The sequence below is a fragment of the Alligator sinensis genome, unplaced genomic scaffold (assembly GCF_000455745.1).
Source record: "Alligator sinensis unplaced genomic scaffold, ASM45574v1 scaffold696_3, whole genome shotgun sequence".
NCBI lineage: Eukaryota > Metazoa > Chordata > Crocodylia > Alligatoridae > Alligator > Alligator sinensis.
In genome coordinates, this window is record NW_005842505.1 from 183,908 (window position 1) to 208,194 (window position 24,287).

Below are 24,287 nucleotides of genomic sequence, written 5' to 3' on the forward strand. Positions count from 1 at the left end.
GGGGAGTGGGCGGAGCCATTTGGGGTTCCCCCCATGGTCCCCTCCCCCATACTCCAGCCCCCCCGACCCCTTACTCACCAGGACTGGAGCCCTGGTGCTGAAACATGCGGCCTGGCCCGCCGCATGTTTCAGCATCAGGGTGAGGGGGCAACCATAGAGACACTCTGGCAGCCAGAGCATCTCCATGGAGGACCCAGCCTCTGGTTGTCTCAGCTTCAATTTTTTTAGGCCCCTGGATATCCAGGGGTCTAACATTCTCCCCGCGCTGCAAACTTGCCCCTCAGGGAACATTTTTTCATTCCTGCACGTGCCTGTTGCCCCGCCTTAAAGGGGTTTGAGGCAGGGCAAGAGGCACGTGCATGCTCATGTGGACGCGCCCATGAAGTCTGCTTAATTAGTCACTTTGTTCTTATCAGTTAGTAAGGCCCACGCATGAATGAACTAAGTCTGTATGTACCTATAGTCATTTGGATACATCAAATCACTACTGGCACGTTTGTCAAACCCATTTATTTCAGAGTTGGTATTTTTTGGTCCCCTGCATTTCAAATTAATGAGGTTTTACTGTACCAATGCATTTAAAAGGTTAGGTTAATAAACTACCCAGATAAGAAAAAAGCAAAGAATGTGTATGTGGACAAACGTACACATTAGCCACCATAAAGGGACTCATGAATGCACAGCAACTGTTATGCTCTAAATATTCCATCTTCATGATCCTCTAGGAACACAAATGAGCTAAACTGCCCAACTTTCACTCTAAATGTATGTGAGTTAAAGTTTGTGTGTGTGGTGTTGCTAGCTTTATATTGCTGCAGTATCATATGGGTGTAGAAGTTGCACTGTTAACAGCTTGTATTGGTATGGTTTGATATCAGTATGATTGTTACATCTGTCCATTTGCTACATCTGTGTTCCATGCTTAACTCCTAGTTTACCTCATACCATTATTTAAACCATCGGTCGGTTTTGTCACAGTTTTTGCTGGTTATTTTTTAGCAGCCCTTATCTGAAATGCAGTAAATTAACTATGACACACACAAAATTGGTTTCTGATTAAATCAAGCTGATATATGTGCTTATCCACTTTGGGAATGTTAAATTAGCATTTTACTAAAACCCACACATATTTACAAATGAATATCAAACTGTGTTTTTATCCTTAAACTCTTAAATAGCCTACATTGAGGAAAACTGAATATCAGCTCTGTGTCCTTCTCATCAGCTTTTGTGAATAATTTATATCATAGTTTGAAAACTGACATTATTTTCATATCTGACGGGGTTTTTTTTGCTTTGAATATATTTCTTTCCAACTAGAAGGAGGAGCATTTGATGTAGATTCATTAATTTAGGGAGATGCAGTAGAGAGTTGTGATGTAAGGTTAATATAAAACTGTGTTTTTCTTCCTTCTGATAGCATTGAGTTGTTGATCCTGCATTATTTCTGAAGTGATCTGATTCATTCCTCTCCTTTTAATTTTTTTTTCAATCAGTGATTCCCTTCAAAAGATCTGAGATTTTAAACTGTATTTCAATAGAACTCCTATACCTAATATTTGTACTTCATAGCAAATGTCCTGTCAATAAATCACTTTTTATTTTATCAGGCCCAGGAGAAGTTCCTACCACAACCCTAACATCAATGCTGAAAACATGTACAAAAGAGAACTGTTCTACTTCAATACCAATTACTAATCCGGGTTAGTATACAAGCTCCTCAGAACTGATAAGGTAAAATAGAGGCATTTGTAATGTAATACATCATAGAAGAGACTTTTCATATGGAAAGGAGTGGCCATGGTAATGCATTAACATTTGGACTGCTATATAAGCCCTTGACATGCTACAAAAAATGACCGTATAGCTGTTCAAGTTGTTTTTGTAGGACTGTGAAGATGGGGAAAGGACAACAAAATAGTAGTACTTTCAAAAAGGAACTTGGTAGTAATATATTATGTAGTACCATATGTTATGTCTGTTTAGTTACATGTGGCAGTATAGGGGTTTGTAGGATTCCCCAGCATCCCACAGTACTCTGAGCATAGAGAGCAGATGGCTCCCTGAAAGCTCACCCAGCGGGTGGAGATCATGCCTTTGGTGTGACTTTGTAGTTCTCCAGCCAGGATATACCACCATAGTGCCATATTTTTGTAGCACTAGATCGGGATTCTCAACCAGGATACAACAGTTGTCCAGAAATCCATAGTTGCAGTCTTAGTTCTTTGCAACAGAAAAACCACTGTTTTGTATTTCTGTAGTCAAAAATATAGTGCAAGCTAAGAGCTGGCATTTTCTGAAGAGTTCCTCAAGTTTATCCAGGGGCATCTTGAATCTATCTAGGGGTGCTTTGGGCCTAAAAATATTGAGAACTGTTGGACTAGAAAGGTCTGAGGCAATTTATAGTAGTACAAATGAATATCTGTCTATACCCTGACTGTTGTCAGAAGTGCTCAACTTTTGGGCACTGCACTGGCAGCATAGCTAGTGTGGAAGGGCTACCCACAACTGATTTCCAAATACACTGGTATTCTTCATCTCTCAGAATCAAATGCTTAATCATAATATATTTGAGTGTACAAAAAGAAAAGTACCTTCCTTTTAACTAAGTTCACTGATCAGAAAATCTTGCAGCTGATATGCTTCACCTGTAGTGAGGGAGCAGCTATTGGCTCCCTGTTAGGATCTCCAAAATTGATTGTAATAACACTTCATATATTACTGAGTGTTTGCATACATCTTTTTTCAGTATCTGGAATGAGGATTTCAGTTTAACTTGAAGACCCAAATTCAGTGACACTGTCAACTAGAAGTACAGCCAAATAAGACAAAATATAGTTTTACATGCTTCACCCCTCCCTGACTGATTGGTGTGCTTTACAACCAAATGTAAGGTTTTAAAATATGCTTTTCCATCCTCTGTGGATATATGAATGAACCACGTAGATAGAAGGGGAAATAGTGAACTGAGTGTAGTTAGTGCTGCCATCAGCATAGAGTAAGCACGCAAACAAAAAGTATAAAATATTATTTCCTCCTGTTTCATTTACAGAAAGCCTACATTTTAATTTATTTTTATTCCCCTTAGCTTTAAATATTAATTAAGAAGGGCCTATGTAAGATCATTAGGTGCTCTGTTACTTAGCCTTAGAACAGCACAACACAACAAGGAACATTAAAAAACATTCAACAGGAACAGATTTACCCAGTTCAGCTCAGTCAGCGAGTCAGCTGTCAGAAAGCTCTGTTCTGCCTTCCATCATCTCCTGGAACATACCCTCATGCTCCTGAAGAAAGCCTCTCCAAGAACATGTAAAACAAAATAAAGAATGTTCAGCTCACAGTTTGGGGTGTAGGGAGGTTATATTGATAGCATCTCTTTAAAGGAGTTTGATTTTCTATGTTTTGTTCCTTTTGCACTATATTCATACAGGGCAAAGTCTTCTTTTGCCTTTATGCACCTAAGTGGCACTTCTGTAGCTACATAATGGCAATGTTTGGCACTCTTGCAGTGTATGGATTCTTTGTAGCTATGCTCAGGCAGAGGGTAGCCTTCTGAACAAGCGCAGGAGGCTGCACTTTAGCCACCTAGGCAGCCAAGTAGCTAACACTACCATGTACCTAACCATGCTATCCATGTACCTAACACTAGGTAAGTCCTGAAACGTTAGTTCCAGAAAAATTATGTTGTGGGCAGGGGAGAGGGTCCCTGGCCTTTAAATCTAGCCCTGACTTTGTTTTTGCCCCTAGTGGCTTTTCTACACCCTGTGTTTAATATAAATTGGATTAAGTAGATAAAAAGCAGTAAGAGGCTTTTTATACCCCTTTGGGGATGTAAGTCCCTCCCTTCCAGCACGGTGTCTATCTGACTGTACCTTTCTGTCTGGTAGGAGTTATAGAAATCAGCACTGATATAAAATATTATCTGCAATTTGAGGTTTCGGCTTCTGGAAGTCATTCAGTTCAGTCTATCAAAGACATCTCAGGGCCCCAAATATGATATTTTCAAAGCAATTTCTTAAATACACTATTTCAGTTAGTCATGAAAGCAGAAAATTTATATTTATAAAAATGTTATTTCTGAAAATCTCATGTTACGATCATGTAGAATAGAGAGAAACACTACCCTTAAGGCAAGGCAGTAACACAGCTTGAATGAGTTGCCTCCCTAAAGAGAAAGGGAAGAGGAGGAGCAGAAAAAGGGTAGGCCATGATCCTGACCCTCCTTTTACCTGCCAGCCAGCAGGGCATGGGGAGAGAATACACACTGCCCTCTTTAACGGGCTGCTGATACTGCTAATGCAATATAGGAGTGATGGGAAGGATTCTGCCTAAGTCAGAATTCCTCTAGGAATTTGTTACAAAAGGCCCTTCTGCATGTTCACACACTTATGATACAATCTAAGAGCATGTAGATTGACTAATGACACACAACAGTTCTGTGATAGGTATAGGGATTGAAGCCAAGTATTCAGCTTCCTATAGCCCAGTCCTGTACCTATGGAAGTCAGTGGGAGGCTTTTCATTTGCTGTGCTCTAGCCAAAAGTTCCCTGCTATAATGACTCATATAAACCAGCCCCTCTTTAATAACTCATAATGCTAGCTCTCACATAAGGATGTAACAGAATGAATACACAAGAGACAGCCCTTCACTGAATACGCCTCTAATTTCCCTTTTACATACCTTTTTCTCTATATATCAGCTATGCACTTAAGGGCCCATTGAGAAAGCTGTCTCATGGAATCTAGTGGGAGTACTCTTAAAGCTTGCAGTGTTGATGTTATAGGGGTTACCTGTAGGTGAACCAATCAGGATCCTCACCACCTCTTACCATAATAAGTGTGTACACTATCAAACACTATAACGTTGTAACTTCAAACCTGAGCTAAAAGGTAGCTGCAGAGTGAAAGTCTGCTGCAGTCACTTTTTTAATAAATAGACTGTTGCTGTGCTAGGAGTAGTCAGTCAGTGCTTTGATTTGCAAACCTTTCCTTGTGTTTGTAGGTGAAGAAGAGGAAGAAGATGGAATCGAGAGGACCTGTGACACTCTGCTCATGTGCATTGTTACTGTGTTAAACCAAGGGCTGAGAAATGGTGGTGGCGTGGGGGATGTACTGAGAAAGCCTTCCAAAAATGTAAGTGTTTGTCTAACTGAAGGCTTTTATGTCCGGTGAGCACCAAAGCAACTTTTAAGGAACATAGGCAATATTTTAGTATTGAATAGATGGTTTATCAATACATTTTTTACATACCAGCTGGATTACTCAATGGGAACAGGTAAACTCAGTGCAATGATTTTACATAAGGAAGGAAACTCCAGGTGTTAGTTATACTCCAGATTTCCAGGAAGGTATCACAGTCTTACAAGCACTGCTAAGAAGTACTGCCAGATTGGATCAGGTTTCTCTTTATAGTAGGAAGCATAAATGAAAACTTTTGAAAGGAGTTGATTGATGACTATGTGTTGGGACTCTCAGTTGTAACACATCAAGTTTAGAGTTAACTGAGATATAATCTAGCATCTGCCCTGGAATGGATCCCATTATTTACTCATCTAAGAAACATACTGTGCTAACGTTTAAGTCTAAATAGGATTTCACATGTAACAATGACTTTCCAAAAGTTTACCACAAATTCAATACATTTAAGAATATCTAGCCAATTGCCTGTCAAGAATGACGGAGGTGGGGAGGGGGCTGGGATGAAGTGCTGCCACCTAATACTCCATGCTGCTGCTGTTCTGCCTCTTACAAAGAGCAGGGTGGGGGAACTGAGGCCAGCACTGTTGACCTTGATTCCCCCATCCTCTGTCCAGTCCTCAGTATGGCTTTGGAATCATGGTGGCGCTCCCCCACACTTGGAACACTGTGATTGGCTGTTTCCATCATCCAGTCAGAGTGCAAATAAAGCGTTATGGACAGACAGACAGACTTAGGCTTTTATAGTATTAGAATGTCAGTAGATTACATTCTTCTTAGTTTGTAATCTGTGGTATATACAAGGAAACGACTACTCAGTGGCTTGTGCTCTGCACTGTAAAGACTGCTGTTAAAGGCACAAGTATGATCTCATGCTTTCCAGGCAGCAAGATTTTGAAAGAACTACAGGAGAGCACTTGGCTTTTTTGGCTTTTATTTGTATTAGTCATAGTAACTTAGAGCCTGATCCATAGTCTACTGGCATAAAGAGCCACTCCGTTGACATGTTTGAGCTTTAAAAAAGGTACTTTATATTTAGCAATTATAGTCTATATTCAAAACACTTCATGAAGGAAAATATTATCCTCATTTTACATCTGAGACACGGAGAGATTGTGACTTGCTCAAGTTCATCTGGTAAATCAGTGACACTGTGAGGAACAGAATGCACGGTTTATGACTTCTAGACTTGAGCTTTTTTAATTGGCTGCTGGTTCTTGCCAGCCGTGATGTAAGAGGGGTGTTGCTAAGATACCTGCCCAGCCTTCCTCAGAAGGAAGATGACTGCAGTATGGAAATGCGAAGCTGTGATGAGACGGGGGGAAAGATGGGAAATGTTGGCACTACTAGAAAAATACAGAAGACCCAAAGGGGGTGTATATAAAACCAGTTTCTGATTATGTAGTCATAAGATTTATCCCTTGGCTTTGATTAGGCTACTTATGTAAAGCAAACAGAATTTGGCACAAAGCAGAGAACTAGGCATTTGGACCTTATTTTACTCTAGCTCAGGGTTTGGCAGCCTATGGCCCATAATGAGGTTGGATCTGGCCTGTGAAGATTCAATCCAACCCAAGGCAGCATAGGGGATTGGAGTCCCACAACTGCACTGTGCTACCCACCCCCTTTGCAGCCCTCCCTGCTGCTGTCTTGTGCCTACTGTTACCCTCACATAGGATTTGTCCTTGTCCATTGGCACTGTGGCCAAGGAGTGGCAGTGAGGGAAGCATAGGTGGCTTTAGCACTTCAGAGATGAAGCTTTGTGGCCCACACTGTAGGGTGGGGTGGGGTCGGGTCAGGTTGGAATTGATAGACTTCAGCGGCAAAAGGTTCCTTACCTCTGCTCTAGCTCATGTTATGAAAAGGTATGTTCTTGTTTAATATGTGTGCTCTATGTATATCCTGTTGGAACTTTGTTGATGTTTCAGGAACCCTTGTTTGCCGCACGAGTTGTCTATGATCTCCTATTTTATTTCATTGTCATCATTATTGTTCTGAACCTTATCTTTGGAGTCATCATTGACACATTTGCTGATCTCAGGAGTGAAAAACAGAAAAAAGAGGAAATACTTAAGACAACCTGTTTTACCTGCGGTAGGTGTTACAAAACTGGAGACATTGGATGGCAAAAGTATTATTAAGAAATATTCCTTAGTAAATATAAGAGTGAGCTTAAAGAGCACTTATCCTCTGGGGGAAAAAAATCCTGTAGGAACAATAAAGGCTGATTCTACGTGTATTCCTTTTCGGCAGCAAACACAGTTAACAAGTCAAGAGATGACTTTTCAAGCAGGCAGCTCTGAATTCCACTTGGGATCTGAGAGTCAAACTGCCTTTGTCCCACTTTTCACATCATTACCAGTAAATGAAGATTGAGTTCAGCTGTTGACTTTGCTGATGAACAGAGGCAGATGAAAATACAGCTCGCTCTTGCATGGCAGCCTGGGCCCCAAAGTGTTAAATGTAGCCAAACCTGAGCATTTGTTAAGGCTCTAAACTTGGGGGCAAGGGGCAGGGGAGCTCATAACAATTGAAGGTGAGGTGTTGTCATTGTAGAGACCCATTTCTGATTGTGCTTCATCTTTGCTGGGGCAGAAAAGTATAAATCATATCTCTTCCCACTCTAAAAGCTGATCCTGTGAAGGCTGGAAACTTTTGTGGGTCAGTGATGTTTCTACAGCTGTCCAGGGGCTCCATACAGTGGGGAGTGGCTTTAATCTCTGCTTAAGGCGTTAGAAGAGTTAGAGAGCAAAGCTGCAAAAGGGATGAGACAGTGCATACCTGTCCTTCCTGACTATGTTCCTCCCCCATGTTCTTCCTTATTGGTATTTCTAGGTTAGTTCATGACTAGTTGCAAAAAAGCATTTTTTTTGTGACTAGAGCACTGATTCTTTTAGCGATTTACCTATATGGCTAACTTAAAGCACACATTTCAGAGATTTACCTATATGGCTAACTTAAGGCATACCAGCTGTCCTACTGATGGGACAGTGGGACTATTCACATGTTTAAAAACGAAGCACCTGCATAAATCTTTTCAAGAACAGGACTGAGACTGCCTGCTACATGCTAACTTATGCAGCTTGTTTCTGTAGTCCTTTTTTGTAGGATCAGAGCCAGAGGTCATAAAACTCTTTATAGTCTTCATATGGAAGATTGTAAAACTATAACATGTATTATATTGTTGTTGGTATTAAGAGAGACTATCATAAAAGAGCATAAATGCTAGGTCAGAAGAATTCTTCTAGAAATGCACTTATGTCTGGAGGCTTTGTGTGGTAGTTATTGTATGTAAATAGATTTTTAAAATTAACAACATTCCTTAACAGATTGGGGATGTTTTTAAGTTTACTTTTACATAGGCAACAAAATACCTGTTGATGGGGTGGCTCATCAGATCATGCTTTGTGTCTTTTGCAGGCCTTGAGAGAGACAAGTTTGATAACAAGACAGTCTCATTTGAGGAGCACATAAAGTCAGAGCACAATATGTGGCATTATTTGTATTTTATAGTCCTCGTCAAAGTTAAAGACCCAACCGAATACACTGGTCCTGAAAGCTACGTGGCTCAGATGATTGCGGTAAGTCAATTTGTGTGTGTGCTTTATGCAACTGCCATATTCCTTGCAGTTATAGCAGAGATTTTTCCCTTAATAATAGGAAGTATTGATCTGTATTTTTAAAGACCTTTTTCCATGTCTGCGGCAGCGTGTGACAAAGTACAATCTCAAATGTAATGAAAAAGATGAAGGTACAGGCCACAGTCACTACTTTAGCTCCCATGCTGTCATGCTTTGTAGGTTCCTCTGGCTCATTAGCCAAACCAGACTCAGAAGAGCATGGATCACAACATCTGCTACTGCTGCTTTGTCCAGTATTGCTGGGCTGCTGTCCAGCAGAATAATAGCTCCTGTTGAGCAGCAGAACTTAGGGTCAGTACTGAGAACTAGCTCTTGCTTTTACTACTGCTCTGAACAAACTATTGAAAAGGCCAAGAAGAACTGCTATGCAGAGTTTTGGAGCTAGAAGAACCACATCATGGTACCTTACCTAATGGCAGCAACTGTGTAGATTCAAAGGGACAGATTTACTGGAGCTGGGGCAGAGAAATGTGAATTATATTCCTGCCCCATCTTGGCAAGCCAGCAGGATTTATTGTGAAGGAGGAAAAGCTGTGTTGTCTGTCCTACCATTCTTTGGGTGATTTCCATCAGGGAAACCACGTTTAATTTATTGTAGAGGATTTAGAAGAGTGTCACCAGAGGCAGGTGTATAGGAGATGTGCTGAAGTGGTACATAAGGTAGCTATTGTCCCCCAGCATTGGTTCTCCATGAGATTCCCAGCAGATATTTTATTGTTGGAACCTCCAACAGCTCTGTGGTAGCAAAACCCAGCAAATGTGTGTAACCAAAGATAAGCATGTTTCTTTCCCAGAAGAGGAGTGACATGGTGTGTATCAGACCCCAGGGATGTGTTTTTTGTGTTCTTCTGTTCTTCATCAGACTTTTAACTTGATTTGCTGTCAATATCACTGGCTAACTGCATTCAGTACTTTAGCTCCCAGGCCCTTGAAAAACTTGAGCACATGCACTTTAAGCAGTTGAGATACTGGAAGCAGTGACATGGTTAAAGAAAGGTTCGTGCTTATCTGTTCCTCTGGAATGAAGCATGACTGCACACTGTACATATTGAATATATTGTCATCTCAATATGATATGGGAATGGAGACCACAAGGACAGAGGGACAGCCAACATACATGGGAATTTTACATTGTTGGCTGTCTAGGCCATCTTAGAGCTGGTATAGTGATTGGAAATATTGTTCCTGCAGTTTCCAACTGGGTGAAAATATAGTGAAACAAGCAAAACATAGGAGATATATTCACTATTCTACATGGGTAAATCATGATGGCAGAATCCCTCAAAGTTGTCCTCTGATGTGCAGAACTGTTTCCACCTTATCTCAGTGCTTTGAATTGGAGAAATGACAATAAAGCAGATTTCTATGAGTTTTCTCTCCTGTACTGTCCTCCTCTTTCCACTCCAGTATTTTTATACTTTTAATACTTGAAATTGTTACATATGAATATTTATTCTAGTGTGGATATTAATATTCATAATAAGTATATGACTCCTCTGGTGCTGGCAGTTGGACTTTTCTGATGTATACACTATTGCATTTTACATTACCACTGATGGTGGGAGCCCAAGACTTGAGTTTCTAAAATATTAACAGACACCAAATCACCTTAAGTCTTGAACCATTCAGTTTGAGAACCCCACTCCTGTGTGTCAAAGTCCAGATGATGACCTAGGTTGCTTGTAGGACCTCAAGGTTTTGAGTGTATATTTTTTTAATATACACTCAGAACTCTCTCATTTTTCACGGGGCAAATCTACATTCTGAAGGGTGGGTTGGTTCATGCCAGTCTCTGCGTAGTACTAATAATGGGAGAGTGGTATGTATAGACCAAGACCTGGAAGGAAAATATAAGGGGTGCATTAGAGGGAAAAGAGAAATGCAAGTTTACATGGTAGGTGGGTAGAAAATAGCATATTTAATAAGTTTACCTTCCCAAACTTAGGAAGCCTGGCAGGAATTTAAAAAAATGTATGGAGTAACTAAAAGGACCAAATGAGCTGAAAGTATTTGGAAATAGTGAAGTCAACTGGAAGAGACTTAAACATTGCTTCCCTCTATGTCTGCAAGCAAGGAATGATAGGAAAAAGGAAGACAGTCAGAAGGCAGCCTTATTTCAGGCAGGAGCAAGTAGGGGTGCACCAGTAAACATTTTCTTGCTGATACTGATACCTGATTATTAACCACCCATAGTGACCAATACCAATCTGATGACTGATTTACAGAAATGCAGCCAGGCAGTGTAGAGAGCAGTGCCCTGCAAGTAAGTGTGCAGAGGAGAAGGGGTGTGGGGGAGGGAAGGGATGTAGAGGGGGGCAGATAGAGGCCCCCGCCATGACTGGTAGGGTAGGGACTGGGGGCGCTGCCCAGCCAGGGTGGTGAGTGGAACCCAGGGTGGGGAGGAGGATGGAGCCATGGGTGGCTTGTCCAGGGGATCAGCATCCCAGTGCTTAAAAATGCCAGCAGGGGCACTAAACTAAAGCTTGTCAAATGAGCTTTAGTTCAAGTGCCGCTGCCACCATTTTAAAGCGTGGGGATGCTTTTAACCGGAGCAGAGCTGAGTAGGGCAAAGGTGGATGCTGGCTGCCTGCTGTGGGCACAGGGCTCTCCATTCTGCTGCCTGTGCCCCAGGGGCCTCAAACTGGCTGCATGTCCCCTGCCTGCCCGGCAGTGAGAGGCACAGTTTGCTGCCTCCACTGCTGCCAGGTGGGCAGGGGATGCGTGACTGATGCAGAACTCTCAGGGCAAAGGCAGCAGAGTGGAGAGCCTCAAGCCTACCCCACACACAATTGGTGGGGGGGCATGTCACCACGAGGCTTCTCCTGGGGGGTGTATGCAGTAGCAGGGAGTCACCCCCCACCCTCCATGTCCCCTGGACAAGCTGCTCGCAGCTCTGTCTGGCTCCCTGACCCAGCCCTGGGTCCCATTCACCTCCCTGGCTGGGCAGAGCCCCTGCCCCACTCCATCTTTCACTGTGGGGACCTCGATTTGCCCCTCCACCCCTTCCATGACCTTTCCCCTACACAGACTTACCTGCAGGGCACTGTTCTCCATGCTGCCTGGCTGCATACCTGGCTACATGCATGTGTGCAGCTGTGCACGTGGCGTCTGGGAGCCTTGGCTGGAAGGCATATTGTATTTATCAGTGACATTATTAGCTACACTGGCCAAACAAAGCTGATAATGTTAATTTTCCTTTTATCAGTGCCGATCCGATATGGCACCGATATATCAGTGCACCTCAAGCAGCAAGCTGTCATGCACTTGCTATATATGTTACTTTTCAGTTAACTTGGACAGAAAAGGCTACCTGTGAAACTGCATTTTTCAAAATGTTGGGGTGTTCTGGACCTTATCCCGAGCCGAAACAAATGAACATCTGATACTAGGTACAGATGAAGGTACAGGCCACCCGAGGGAACAAAGAGTTTGTGATTGATTTAAGACTGAAGAGCCAATCTGGAAATCTTAGAGTGCTAACAGAGTCTCTGACAACAAATCAGACTATGAATGAGATCTGGGGCAAAACATTTAGAGAGAGGCTATTGGGAGACCACAAATTAACTCTTGTTAAGGTAGCTGGAATTTCCCAAACAGTACAAGATGTCTGGTTCAGAATGAAGCTCATCAAGGGGAAATAATGCCTCAGTGCTGTTGGTGTAACTGAAAACCTTGAATACCCAAAGAAGAGTGGCTTCAGGCAAAAAGGCAGGAGCCACTCAAAATGAATGTGAAGCAAGAACAGTGCATGGTCTGCATGCTCTTTGGCAACCAGAACAATCCAGGGCAATGCCAGGCACATAAGACTGTATACAAAAATCCAGTGGATTATACCACTTGGCAAGAGTCTGCACACCATGGACGAAAGGGAAGATGACAGCAGGACTAACTCAGATGAAGTTTTAATGGGAACAATGGACATCGTGGTAGCAGAAGATGAATGGACTGCCAGTCTGAAGACAAATGGGACATTTGTTAATGCTAAATTGGAGGCTGGTGCCAATGTTTTGCCAGACCTTGTATTTACTAACCTAAAAATAAAAAGCTGCAGGTAGTGCAGTATAAACAGGTAAATCTCATGTCTTAGAGGAGTGAATTTATCACCACTGAACAATACATAAGCTACATCAATGGGAAAACGTTCAAAATAACACCAGACAGAAGAACAGTATTGAGTTAGAAGTGTCAGAACATTGATCTCATCTGGTGAGTGCATTCATTTGAAGAGTGGGGGTCCAAACCCACATCCGACATCTTCATTACAGTGGTCTTCCTTCCATATCATTTATTCAGCTCAGTACAGCAGAGCACAGACAGTTCATGAGGTTAGGTTTAGCTGACAGCTGTGCTGGACTACTGAGGTGCTCCAGCTGAGTGGAGAAGCAGCACCCTTTGAAGCAAAAGCCACAACAGCTGATTGACTTATTATTTACTGAGCAAACCCCCTAGAAAGTTCATTGCAAAAGACATGGATATGAATTATTTGGAATCTTCCGTACACAGTGCACCCTCTGCTAGGGAGTCTGGTAGGAAAGATGATGTTGTAGAGGAGGAGAAATAAAGACACTGCAGTGTTCTTTATAAATTTGATTATAATAACTTGCATTGTACAATGGCTTGGCAGACTAGAAGTCAAGTACGGAGACAATAATTATCTCATTTAAATTAATTCTCCTAATTTCTCAATTAAAATAAAAAAGCCATCATCTTTCCAGTGACCTGTTGAGCTTCTGTAACACAAAAGCTGGTTTTACAAAGTCATATTTTGCAGGGGTCATAGTTACTGATCTAAATGTGCTTTGGACCCTTTTGCAGCCTCCTTGCGAACATCACATTTATCTCTGGTCTCTTGATATCACCTACATCAGGATGAGAGACAAGCTACCCCCCAGACTGGGGAGCTACACTGGAGTCTGCTGCAGTTCCTTGCAACTATTACAGAAGGTCTTATTTAGTTTATCACCTGCCATCCTGTTCACATGGTTAACCACTGACCAGCCAACTTTCATAAAACAATGCATTATTAATGTAGAACAAAAGCTTTATATAGTAAACTTATCACAAAACAACAAACAGCTTCTGTGTGTGCCTAGCTTACTGGGCAGTCACCCAATTTCTACATGGTGTCCCTCAGAGGGCAAAGGTGCTTCAAACCTGCTTGCATTGCCTGTCTCTTGGTCACAATCCCATAGCAGGTTTTGGTTTGAGTCTGAATGACTGTTGTCTGAAGTCAGGCCAGTCACCATGTGTTGTTTCAAATCCTTAGTGTGTATGGCCTTGTGAACCAAGTCAAATCACTATATGTTAGTTTATAAATAGCTATATGCAACTTTAAAAGCCTAGATACTTGCATTGTTTTAGCACTGGGGAATTCCATCAATTATTCTTCTATTACACACAATTCCTGCAGGAAGCATTCCTTATTACAACTAGTAAGAAAGCAACAATCACTAACAAAGCTATACAGATATATCTCACCTTTATAATATGGACACTGTAGTTTTGTTGAATGTTCTGTGCATTCATAACGTCTACCAGATTGCACTGTAATAGTCTCTGAATATTCCATGACCTTGCATCTATCAAAGCAAGCATTTACTGCAATCTCCATTACATTGAAGAATAAGGCCTGCAGTTTATACTCCCAACACTTCGTCCACATATTTGGGAGCTGCAGATAGATAGCAGATGCAAAAATTTTGGCTGACTAGACATTGCATTTGATTCTGCAAATCGGCTAGATCCACATTAAAACTGCCTCACTTATGGGATTAAAAATCAGCTAGATCTTCATTAAAACTGCCTGTGTTTCCACTTCCTTATGGGATTAAAAATTTGCAGACACAAATTGTGTCCATAAAAGGAGAATGAGCTTTAGAAAATGTTAGTATTGAGACTTTTGTTTTGCATGTACACTGTCCACAGTTCTTAGCAAGTCCCATAATGGTTTTTATTAGCTCTTTTGCTACATGTCAAATCTACGTAATTGCAATACCTAATTAGATTATTTCTTATTTACACTAATTATGTAATTGGATGTAATTGGTGCAATTATATAACTCCTCAATCAGCTGAAAACTGTTCTAAAAACAAAGATGGTTTGTGCGTTCAAAAGCACACAGAAAGAATGGTTATCTTCTGTCAGACCATCTCCCTAACATGAGGGAATCCACAATAGAATAGGCCCCATTCTGCTCTCACTGTAATTAATGGGAGGTTTGGGGTTTTTACACCTAATATAATGGGACCCTCCCACAAAAGTGGTAATGTCTGTACCCACCCCCCTGCCCCAAGCTGTTGTGCAACAGCAGTACATGCTTGCCTTCAGATTTAAAAAGTAACCTTAAATTCAACCATCCAGTTGCCATAGTGCTTCATCCCAGCAGGCAGCTGGGCCAGCCTTGAGCCCTAGCCTTAGAGGGAGCAGTGACAAGGAAAATTCCTGAAATATGAATAGATGGAGGGAAAAAAAAAAGGGTCTGGAGGCAGGGAGCTGAGGCAGAGGATTGCTAATGAAGAAAGGAGGGGAAAGGCTTTTTTTTTTTTTTTACTCGTCTTAATGTCTTTTAAAGCTGTAGTTCTTTCTGCCTCTCACTGTTTAATGAATGTAACACAATAATATATGTTAAAAAGGTTTTGTTTTTCCCTTAAATTTGTAGCAAGCGATATCTGCCTTTGGGTTTAAAATGAAACTTCCTTGTGGGCAGAAATATTCAAAGCTTTGATTGAGATAGTTTAGATATGAGTAATTCTGCCTTGAGCAGGAGGTTGGATTATATCAGCAGGGTCAAACTTTTTTGGCAGGTGTGCCACAAATCAGCCTTGAATCCTTCCTGATCCCCTTCCCCTGCCTAATCTGATGCTTTGCTTTCTGCTCCCAGCCCTATGCTCCCTGCCTGATCTACTGTTCAGATATGCTTCTTCCTTCCCTGTGCTCCCTACCCAGTTAACTGCTTTGCTTTCTGCTTCCTGCCCTATCTGTCACTGTGCTGCCTGTCCCCTCCTGTGGAAGTTTATCTATGCCACTTGTGGCACCCATGCCACAGGTTGGATTCTGTGACTTCCAGGACTTTATATCCTGTAATCCATAACTTTTCGCAGCTCATGAGGCAGCTATATTTCCTTCTAATTCTGAACACCAATCGATAGATATTTTAATACATCCTAAACGCCTCTACACATCTGCCAGACTCTGCAGTTATTAGCACGCAGTCATTTAGTACAGGTAGTCCTTGGACTCACGACACAGTTGATTCCTTAAACCCATGTCTTAAGTCGAAATGTTGTAACTCGGAACCAATTTTCTCATAAGAAACAATGTTATAAATGGGGATTGGTTCCTGAACCAAGGCCTGATAACCTATTTTCACCAAAAATACCCCAGAATTTTGTACTCAATCAGTTATAGATGAGTAATATAGCTGCATTAATATATTTATACTGTAAATAGCAATGATATTGATTTAGAAGGACTTCTTTGAGGTGACTTTGCTGGACTTTTTGAAAGGTTCTTGGTTGGAGTCTTCTCAGGAGTCTTGGCTGCAGGTTTTTTTGGAGTCTTGTCTGCTTTCTTAAAGAAAGTGTCCAAGGAAGTTTGGACAGATGTTCTCCAGGGAGATGAGCGTTGTAAAGTTGAAATAGGGTGTCAATTTATGAACGTTGTAAGTGCGAAACATTGTAACTCGAAACATTGTAAGTCGAGGACTGCCTGTACTTGCTTAAGCTTGCTAAAGTAACTGGTGTTACTGTTATAGTCTCGATGCCACACAGTTTTTTTTCCCATGCTACTGCACAATAGCATTGGCGTCATGGTTTGTGCCTGCCAACATTACATCACCATAGCAACAAGCTATGATGACATAGCATCTTGTGTAGGTGCAACCACTGTGATTATACAGCTCAACCCAGTGGATGAAGCAGATCAAACCAAAGGTCTAATGCAATCTAACTCTGATACTGCAACTAAGGTCAGAAAGACACTTTGGTTTTACTTGGAGAAGTTGTATTTTTAAGTTCTCATAACTACAAAAAGTTCTAGTTCAACTCTTAAGTTCTTGATCCAACAGTGCATTGACTTTTGGGTGCTTAAAGTTAAATACGTACCTCAGTGTTCTGTTGCACTGAGGCCTAGGACTTGGGACTTTGTGATGCTCCCATTGTTATGACTGATGACTTTTAGTTTAAAAAACACTAGCCTTCCTCCAAAAAGAATAACAGATGTTACCAAATTAGAAGTTGTAAGAATGAGATGTATGTACATATCATTAAGCCATCCAACTTTTTGCTTAATTACTTTTTTAAAGACTTATACATGTCACATTATGAGTAATTACTTGCCATAGCAATTATACCAAATAGCACAAAAGCCTAATGCTAAATAAGACCTGAGGTCTCACTGACAGGTTACTTTCCTAGGAAATAGTGTTGGTTTTGTTTGCATTTTAGGTTTTCATAAAATACACAGGTGAAGATATGTGCCTAATTGACTGACTTGCCACTCCTGTTTAGTAGTGCTCAAAACAAGAATAATCACATGGCATTACATGGTTTTGCATAGAACTAGACCTAACAATGATATGTTAGGGCTCTGAGAGTTGAAGCACATCTAATTTCTCTGTTGCTAGAATAACATTCACAAAGGATCTCTAGACTGAAGAGTGGCAATGCGCCCAAAAATGGCAGGGGCAGAAATGACTTTGTCAGAAGATTGGTCCCCATTGGGACCCTAGTTTAGGGTCATAGCTCCTGCCAACCCATGAAGAAGAGTATGGGTTCTTTTTGCATGGGTTGTTTGGTCTGTTGCTTGTACCACTCTCCAGGTACCTTTTCATACAACAACTTGTGCTTCCTCCTCTTCCATTCAAGGGGCTCAGTATCTGTCAGGATTACCCCACAGCTGTCTTCAGTGGAGCCACAAGTAGCTCTTTTGCTCTTCTGGCCTTGCTGGCCCTCATCAGCTCTGCTTCGTTAAGCAATGCGTTGATTAGACATGGGGCCTTCAGAGCAGACCACAGGATAGCATGGGAGAGATTACATAGGATCACCATTTCTCTTGTGGTGTTTTGGTTACTAGAGGTCACATAAATTACTCTCAGAAATGCAAAATTAATTATCCCCATGGTGCTAAAATGGTAAACAAGGCCTGATCTTGCTTGCTTTGAAGTAGATTGCCAAAATCAGGGCCAGCTACAGCTATCACATATTTCTTCAACTGGCTAGTTCATGGGGTGGGGTTCTTCTGTCCCTTGTATTATGGCATAATCTAAAATCAAACCAGGATTTTTTTTTTTTTGCCTTATAAAACTGCCTTCCCCCTAGAAAACTGTGATACAACTGCAGGACACAGGATATATCTGTAACATGTCAGAAATTAAACAGTTCTGAGATTTTTCAAGATGTGGAAATAGTGGTTAAACACAATCCAGGAACAACTAGCCTTTTTGGTCTTGTATAACATGGCACAGTTTTAGACTGTGTTTTATTTCCTCGTGAGTTTGAAAGATGTTAACACCTACCTAGTCATTCATATGCTAAAGGGCTGCGAGGGACTCAATTCACCTGCAAGCTATAAAGACTGGGGCTGCTATGAAAAGGGAATCTGGAAAGATTGGGGTGCTTAATTTATAGGTTAAAAAACCCCCAAACCCTCCTTGTTTCCCCCCTTCCCTGCTTTTCTCTTTGCCTTCCCTGCACAGGGTCTGCAGGGGTCTGTAAATTAAAGCAGGTTCTTTGAAGCTTGTGTATTGTCACTGCTGAGAGATGTGGTTAGCAGCATTAATCTGAAGTCAAGTAGAAGGCAGGGTATATTTGCGCATTATAGACTAACCAAAGTAGACATATAGCACAAGCTTTCCTGAGCTGAAGCTCTGATGAAATGAGCTTCAACTCACAAAACCTCGTGTCTCTCTCTCTCTCTCTCTCTCTCTCTCTCTCTCACTCACTCCTTTGGTTAGTCTGAGGTGCAAATCTACCCTGCCTTCATCATCACTGCTGTCAGGCAGAGGTGCTGGAGTTAAGACTATTTCAAATTAAATGAAACTGCCTCTGAGTACAACCCCAACTTTAAGCTGAGCCCAGGAGGGCCACTTAGATGCACACTTTGCCCATTTGCTCTGCCCGTGCCCATGTAATATTCCAGAAATTAGACTGAGCAACCCTGATGACATACTGATAAGCAGGCTTGAGAGAGGACCTGAGAATAGTGCTAAGCATGTGCTCAGGCAACAATAAAGCAGCTCCGTGGTCTTGTTTCTGGGATTTGGCATGCACAGAGGGGGAGCAAGGTGACTGGCAGTGCTTTTTTGGTAGTGCTCCCAGGCTTGGCATGGGCAGAACGTAGATAAGCCTTATGGACTTGATATGGGACCTTGCCCTCTCCTTCCTGGGTCTGCCAGAGTCCACATCTGGTAGCCTTGCAGATGTGTAGCAAAACCTATCTTTCTTCCCCTTTGTCTAAGACTGCTTAGTATCAGGTGAGCAAAGCTGGATATTTTTATGTGCAGACCTTTGTTTCTGCTTATGTTGTATTTTAAATTATGAGACAGGCATAATCTACATTTAGTAGATACCTAGAACTTTATATGAAAATTCAGCATCAGTAATTGTAATCCAGAGCCAGTTGAGACTGCATATCAAAGTGTGTATCTTGATTGTATCTTTGCCTTAACAAATAGAACTCACCATTTGGGTCAAGAGATGTGCCAGAGTACATAAGATTTGCCAGAGAGGAAGGCTTGACTGTAAGATCCCAGGATAAGTTTGTATGGCTGACAATAATAAAAAACATTCTTCTACTTGTGAACTGAGCACGGTTGATGTGGGAAGTGTGCAAGAGGTAATGGTTAGGGAATACTTCAGTGCATTGCAGTGCAGCAATTGTTACATTTTATCACAGTTGCCCTAAAATGAGAGCCCCATCAAGGCAGGCATTCCATCTCACCTGCTTGAAAGACCATCCATTCAAAATATACATGGCAGGCAAGTGGTGGGAGAAAGGAAAGTATTAACTCCATGCCATGGGGAACTGAGGCACCAGAGGGATTACAGAGTTGCTGCTGGTCATTCAGGAAGTTTATGGAATAGCTGAGAATTGAACCCCATATTAAAAATATATTACAGTAACTGAAAGTGACCTGTTCAAAATGTGATGAGATCTCATGGACATTTGAAATGGGGAAAGACCACCAGTTTTGGTTTCTGAACCATTCCATAGTTCAAAAATAGTAAGATTTGTGGTGATTGTTTCAGACCAGCACCCCATACTAGCGGCATATATTTCCTGGAGTTGTTATTAACGAGATCAGATCCTTTATTTTCTGTATCTCTTGTAAAGGAAATATCCTCAGATCCTTATTTCTTTGGTTGGAGAAGCTTACTGACTTTGTATAACTTTTGTGTCTCATTGCGCCATTTATCTTTCAGGATCTGTATTATGAGTTTTGTGTCAGATTTTTCTATTTGGTTGCAAGGCTTGTTCACAAAATCTTCTCTTTTTGGCTCAGTGGATGTATGTATGATAAAAAGCTAAGATTACATCATCTTTAATAAAGAAGGAGATATATAGCATGAAGAAATCAGATTAGCTATAGAGAAAAAAATCAATCAGGTTGGCAAATTGTATCTGTGGAACAAAGTGCAAAATGTTTGTTTCATTCAGTGTTTATCGAACAAAGTTGTTGAGAAGATGGTTAAAAAATGCTGTATAGAAAAGCAAGAACCATTTTGTTCAATTTAAATGACATTGATGTATTTTTTACATCATGAAATCTTGTAATATTACCAACAACAATCCCTGATATAGTACTTTACACAATTGCCTCAGAGGGCATTTTGAGATAAAAGTATACATCAGAGATTGTAAATTGGCTACATCCAATTTATATGTAATGGAACCCACTACAGTCATCCTACAAAATTCAATAGATCAGAAATTGCATTACAGGTTTGTGAATTTGGAGTAGCAGTAGCTTTAATGAATCTCTAAAACAAGCAGACAACTTTAAATCATATTTAATGAACCCCCTTTTTTTTCACACATGATGAAAAAGTCTTGTATCCTCTTTGTACTGTTGGGTACTGCAAATATGAAACCAAACAGTTGTTCTCTTGGCAAAAATGCATTTTAATTTTAACTAAACATATTTGAGCCTTAGTTAAAAAAAACTGGCCAGTTCAATATATTCTTACACTGACAAGCAAGAAAGAACTACACAGAAATATAATACTAGCAGCTAGAACTTCATATACTAACAGCTTGTTTTTGTTTTATTGATCTACTGTTGCGGCATCTGAAACAGAACACAGTAGCAGATAACTTGAGTGAATAGATGCTTAACCTCCAGGGCCAAGTTATGCCAGTTTCTGAGCATCTCCAAAAGTTAGTGGGAATTGAGAACACTCTGTATCTCCCAGCAAGCAGCCAGTGGATTGCAAGATCTGCCTCTGTTGCAGACATATTGAACAAAACTGTAAGAGGTGCTTTGAGGCCTGAATTTGTATTCAAGCAATTAATGGGGTATGTTACAAATGAGAATGTGAACCATGTGCAAGTGTTGGGAAGTGCCTTGTACACAGGTTGAAGACCACATGTTGAAATGCATCTGGGTATAGTGTAAGGCAGGGGCAGGAAGTTATTTCAGGCAGAAATAATTGCCAGGCAGAGGGCCGCTTAGCAAGTTTTGTCAAGCTGTCAAGGGCTGCATGGGTAGCCCTGCCCCTTGACAGATGCCCCGCCCCCTGGTCACCATCTCGGGACTGGAAGTCCAACCCTAACCTCTGATCTTTGCTGCCAGAAGTCCCTCCCTTTGCCCCTGGAAGTACTCCTTTGGGGAAGAGGGTTTGCCATCTTAGGGGGGAAAAAAACAAATTTCATAATAAAAACCAAACACCCATAATAATATATTTTAATTAAATTTAAAAATATATTTTTGGCCTGATTTGCTGTATATGCAGAAGTGATTGCATATGGGGATTTATGGGGATGTGGGTATGGGAGCCATGTAGTGCAGAGTGGCCAGCTGGCGGGTGGGCAGGAAAGTCAGGAAGTGGTGAGGGGGAGTGGAAGCAAGCAGGAACATAGGGCCTGCACCACTGTCGCAAGACCAGCACCAGCGGTGCCCAGAGTGGGGTGGTAGAAGCATGGGGTGTGGGCTGGCAGGGGCCTGTAGAGCTAGGCTGGGCTGCACCAGCAGGGAGAGCTGACCTGACTCCATAAAGCGCCTGCTGGCTGGGACCCCGCACTCCTGCTGCCCTGCTCTGGGCCCCGCCAGCGCTGGCCCCAGGGCACCGGTGCAGGCTCTGTGCTCCCATCTGGCTGCTGCTGTGCGGCAGCAGTGGCCATGTGGAGCAGTCCCAGGGCAGCACACAGGCAGCAGTGAAGCAGCCAAGCACGGTGCAAGTTCTGGCTGGGCAACCGCAGCAAACACTGCCCAGTAGCAGCGAGTGGAGGGGCCACTATCCTCCACGCTCAGCAGCTGTTTCTGGGGAACAAACTGGTGCTCAGCATGGGGGAAAAGTGGCTGCTCCCCCTCCCCATGGCTGGTGTCCCATGCTGCAGCTGCAGGACAGCCCTGCATGGCTGCGAGTGGCTGCAGTAGGAAGCGCCAGCCATGGGGTGGGCAAGGGGCCACTTTCCTCCATGCTAGGAAGAAGCAGGGAAGGAGCCCAGAGAAAAGCTGACGCTGCTCAGTCCAGACAGGCGTGCACGGGGTCAGGGCAGCATACTGCTGCGCGCTGCTCTCCACCTGTACTGCAGTACTGGGGCAGGAGCACTGGGAGTGAACGGGTGTGCAGGAGCCAATGGCAGCCAGGCAGGAGTGCAGGGCCTGCACTAGTGCCCTGGGGCCAGCACCGACCGGCGGGGCCCAGAGCGGGGTGGCAGGAGTGTGGGGTCCCGGCCAGCAGGGGCTCTATGGAGCTGGGTCAGCTTTCCGCTCTCCCTGCTGGTGCAGCCCAGCTCGACTCCACAGACCCCTGCGAGCCGACACCCCATGCACCTACTGCCCTGCTCTGGGCCCCACCAGCACTGTCCCCAGGACATTGATGTAGGCCCCATGCTCCCACACGCTGCTCATTTCCACTCCCCCCCACCGCCACTTTCCTGCCAGTATGCTGACTCCCAGCTGCATGGCCAGACCATGGGGCTCAGCAGGAGCTGGCCCAGCCCCAAGGACTGGGACGATCCCTACAGTCCTCCTCTGGCTCCTCCCCCTCACTTCTTACCTGAATTTCCTGTGCCAGTGCAGCCATGAACAGCCAGGCCAGAAGCCTCTGCTAGGCTGGGGCTTCTAGCTGGGGGGGCAGGGCCAGGCGGGTCCTGCTGTTTCAGAAGCCTGCCGTGGCTTCCCCTAGGTGCTACTGCCCCTGGCACCTGTTATCTTTGCAGGAGCCAGGGGCAGATAAATATTAATTTTCTAAATTTTTTAGGGGCCCCGCAGGCCAGATAGAACGGCCTGGAGGGCTGGATCCAGCCCGCAGGCCATATTTTGCCCGCCCCTGGTGTAGGGTTTGCCATTTAATTTGGCATCATTTGCAAAAAAGCAGCTTTGAAGTAAAACAGATTTTTTTCCCTCTGATTCGTTACACTATAGTATGTGCCTATTAATTATTTTTTTTAAATTACTATAATGCTAGAAACAAGTTAAATCTAGTTAAAAAGTTCTTAGTAACTTAAAAGGAAAATGTATTATATTAAGGACCTGTAGCAAAAATACTTTTCAATTGAAAGGGACCTGAAGCCCAACGTTTTAAATGCAGTCAGGGCTTATCCCAACACAGAGTAATCTCACTGCAGTCATTACACTAGTGTAAAATCTATGTGATTTAGAATGGAATCAGGCCCGTAGTATCTGACAAATACGTCTCCAGCTGTGTTTTTAAATTACCCAGAGAGTCTGCTGCACCAAATTGAAGCTAAAGGTAGAAAATGCATAGCATGTATAAAATGCAAGCTGACAGTGCAAGAGAATGAAGGTTAAGCATAAAATAATATATACAATTCAACAAGTAATAATCCAAAGCATATTTAAAAAATTATTTGGACTGAAAGTGGTTACATTTTTTAAGGTTAATAGTGGGGTTTTAAACCTGATCAAGGTTCAGCTATGCCAAATCAATACTTCCACTGACACTAATTGGCAAACTTTGGTACTCTTAGCATAGAGGCCAAGTGCTGAACGAAAACACACAGATTAAAATATCTTCTTATCTGTAACTGATGGTCTTTCCAGAGCAGAGGAATAACCTATTGGTATGCAGCATGCTTGTACTTGCACACTCCTTACTATTATATGGGTCAGCTATGCAATTTAGTATCCTTTGGTCTCCTTCTGGCACGTTTGTGAGCCCTATGTCAATGAAAATGGATATTAAAGCAAACAAACAAGAGAACAGAAAAGGAGAGGAGGGTATTTAGTATAATAGTACAGGTCATTTGGTAATATGCAAGA

The 24,287-nt window shown here is 42.4% G+C and overlaps 1 protein-coding gene across 1 annotated transcript in view; it reads left to right on the top strand.

Annotated features, from left to right (window-relative positions):
• The window catches only part of LOC102383727 (inositol 1,4,5-trisphosphate receptor type 2-like), a gene marked incomplete at its 5' end in the record, with an annotated part of 223,793 nt that overhangs the window by 181,312 nt on the left and 18,194 nt on the right, over positions 1-24,287 (top strand). Inside the window, 4 exon segments of the mRNA XM_014523564.2 lie at positions 1,611-1,703; positions 5,007-5,137; positions 7,129-7,294; positions 8,621-8,781. Coding sequence (XP_014379050.2) covers positions 1,611-1,703; positions 5,007-5,137; positions 7,129-7,294; positions 8,621-8,781 — 551 coding nt within the window.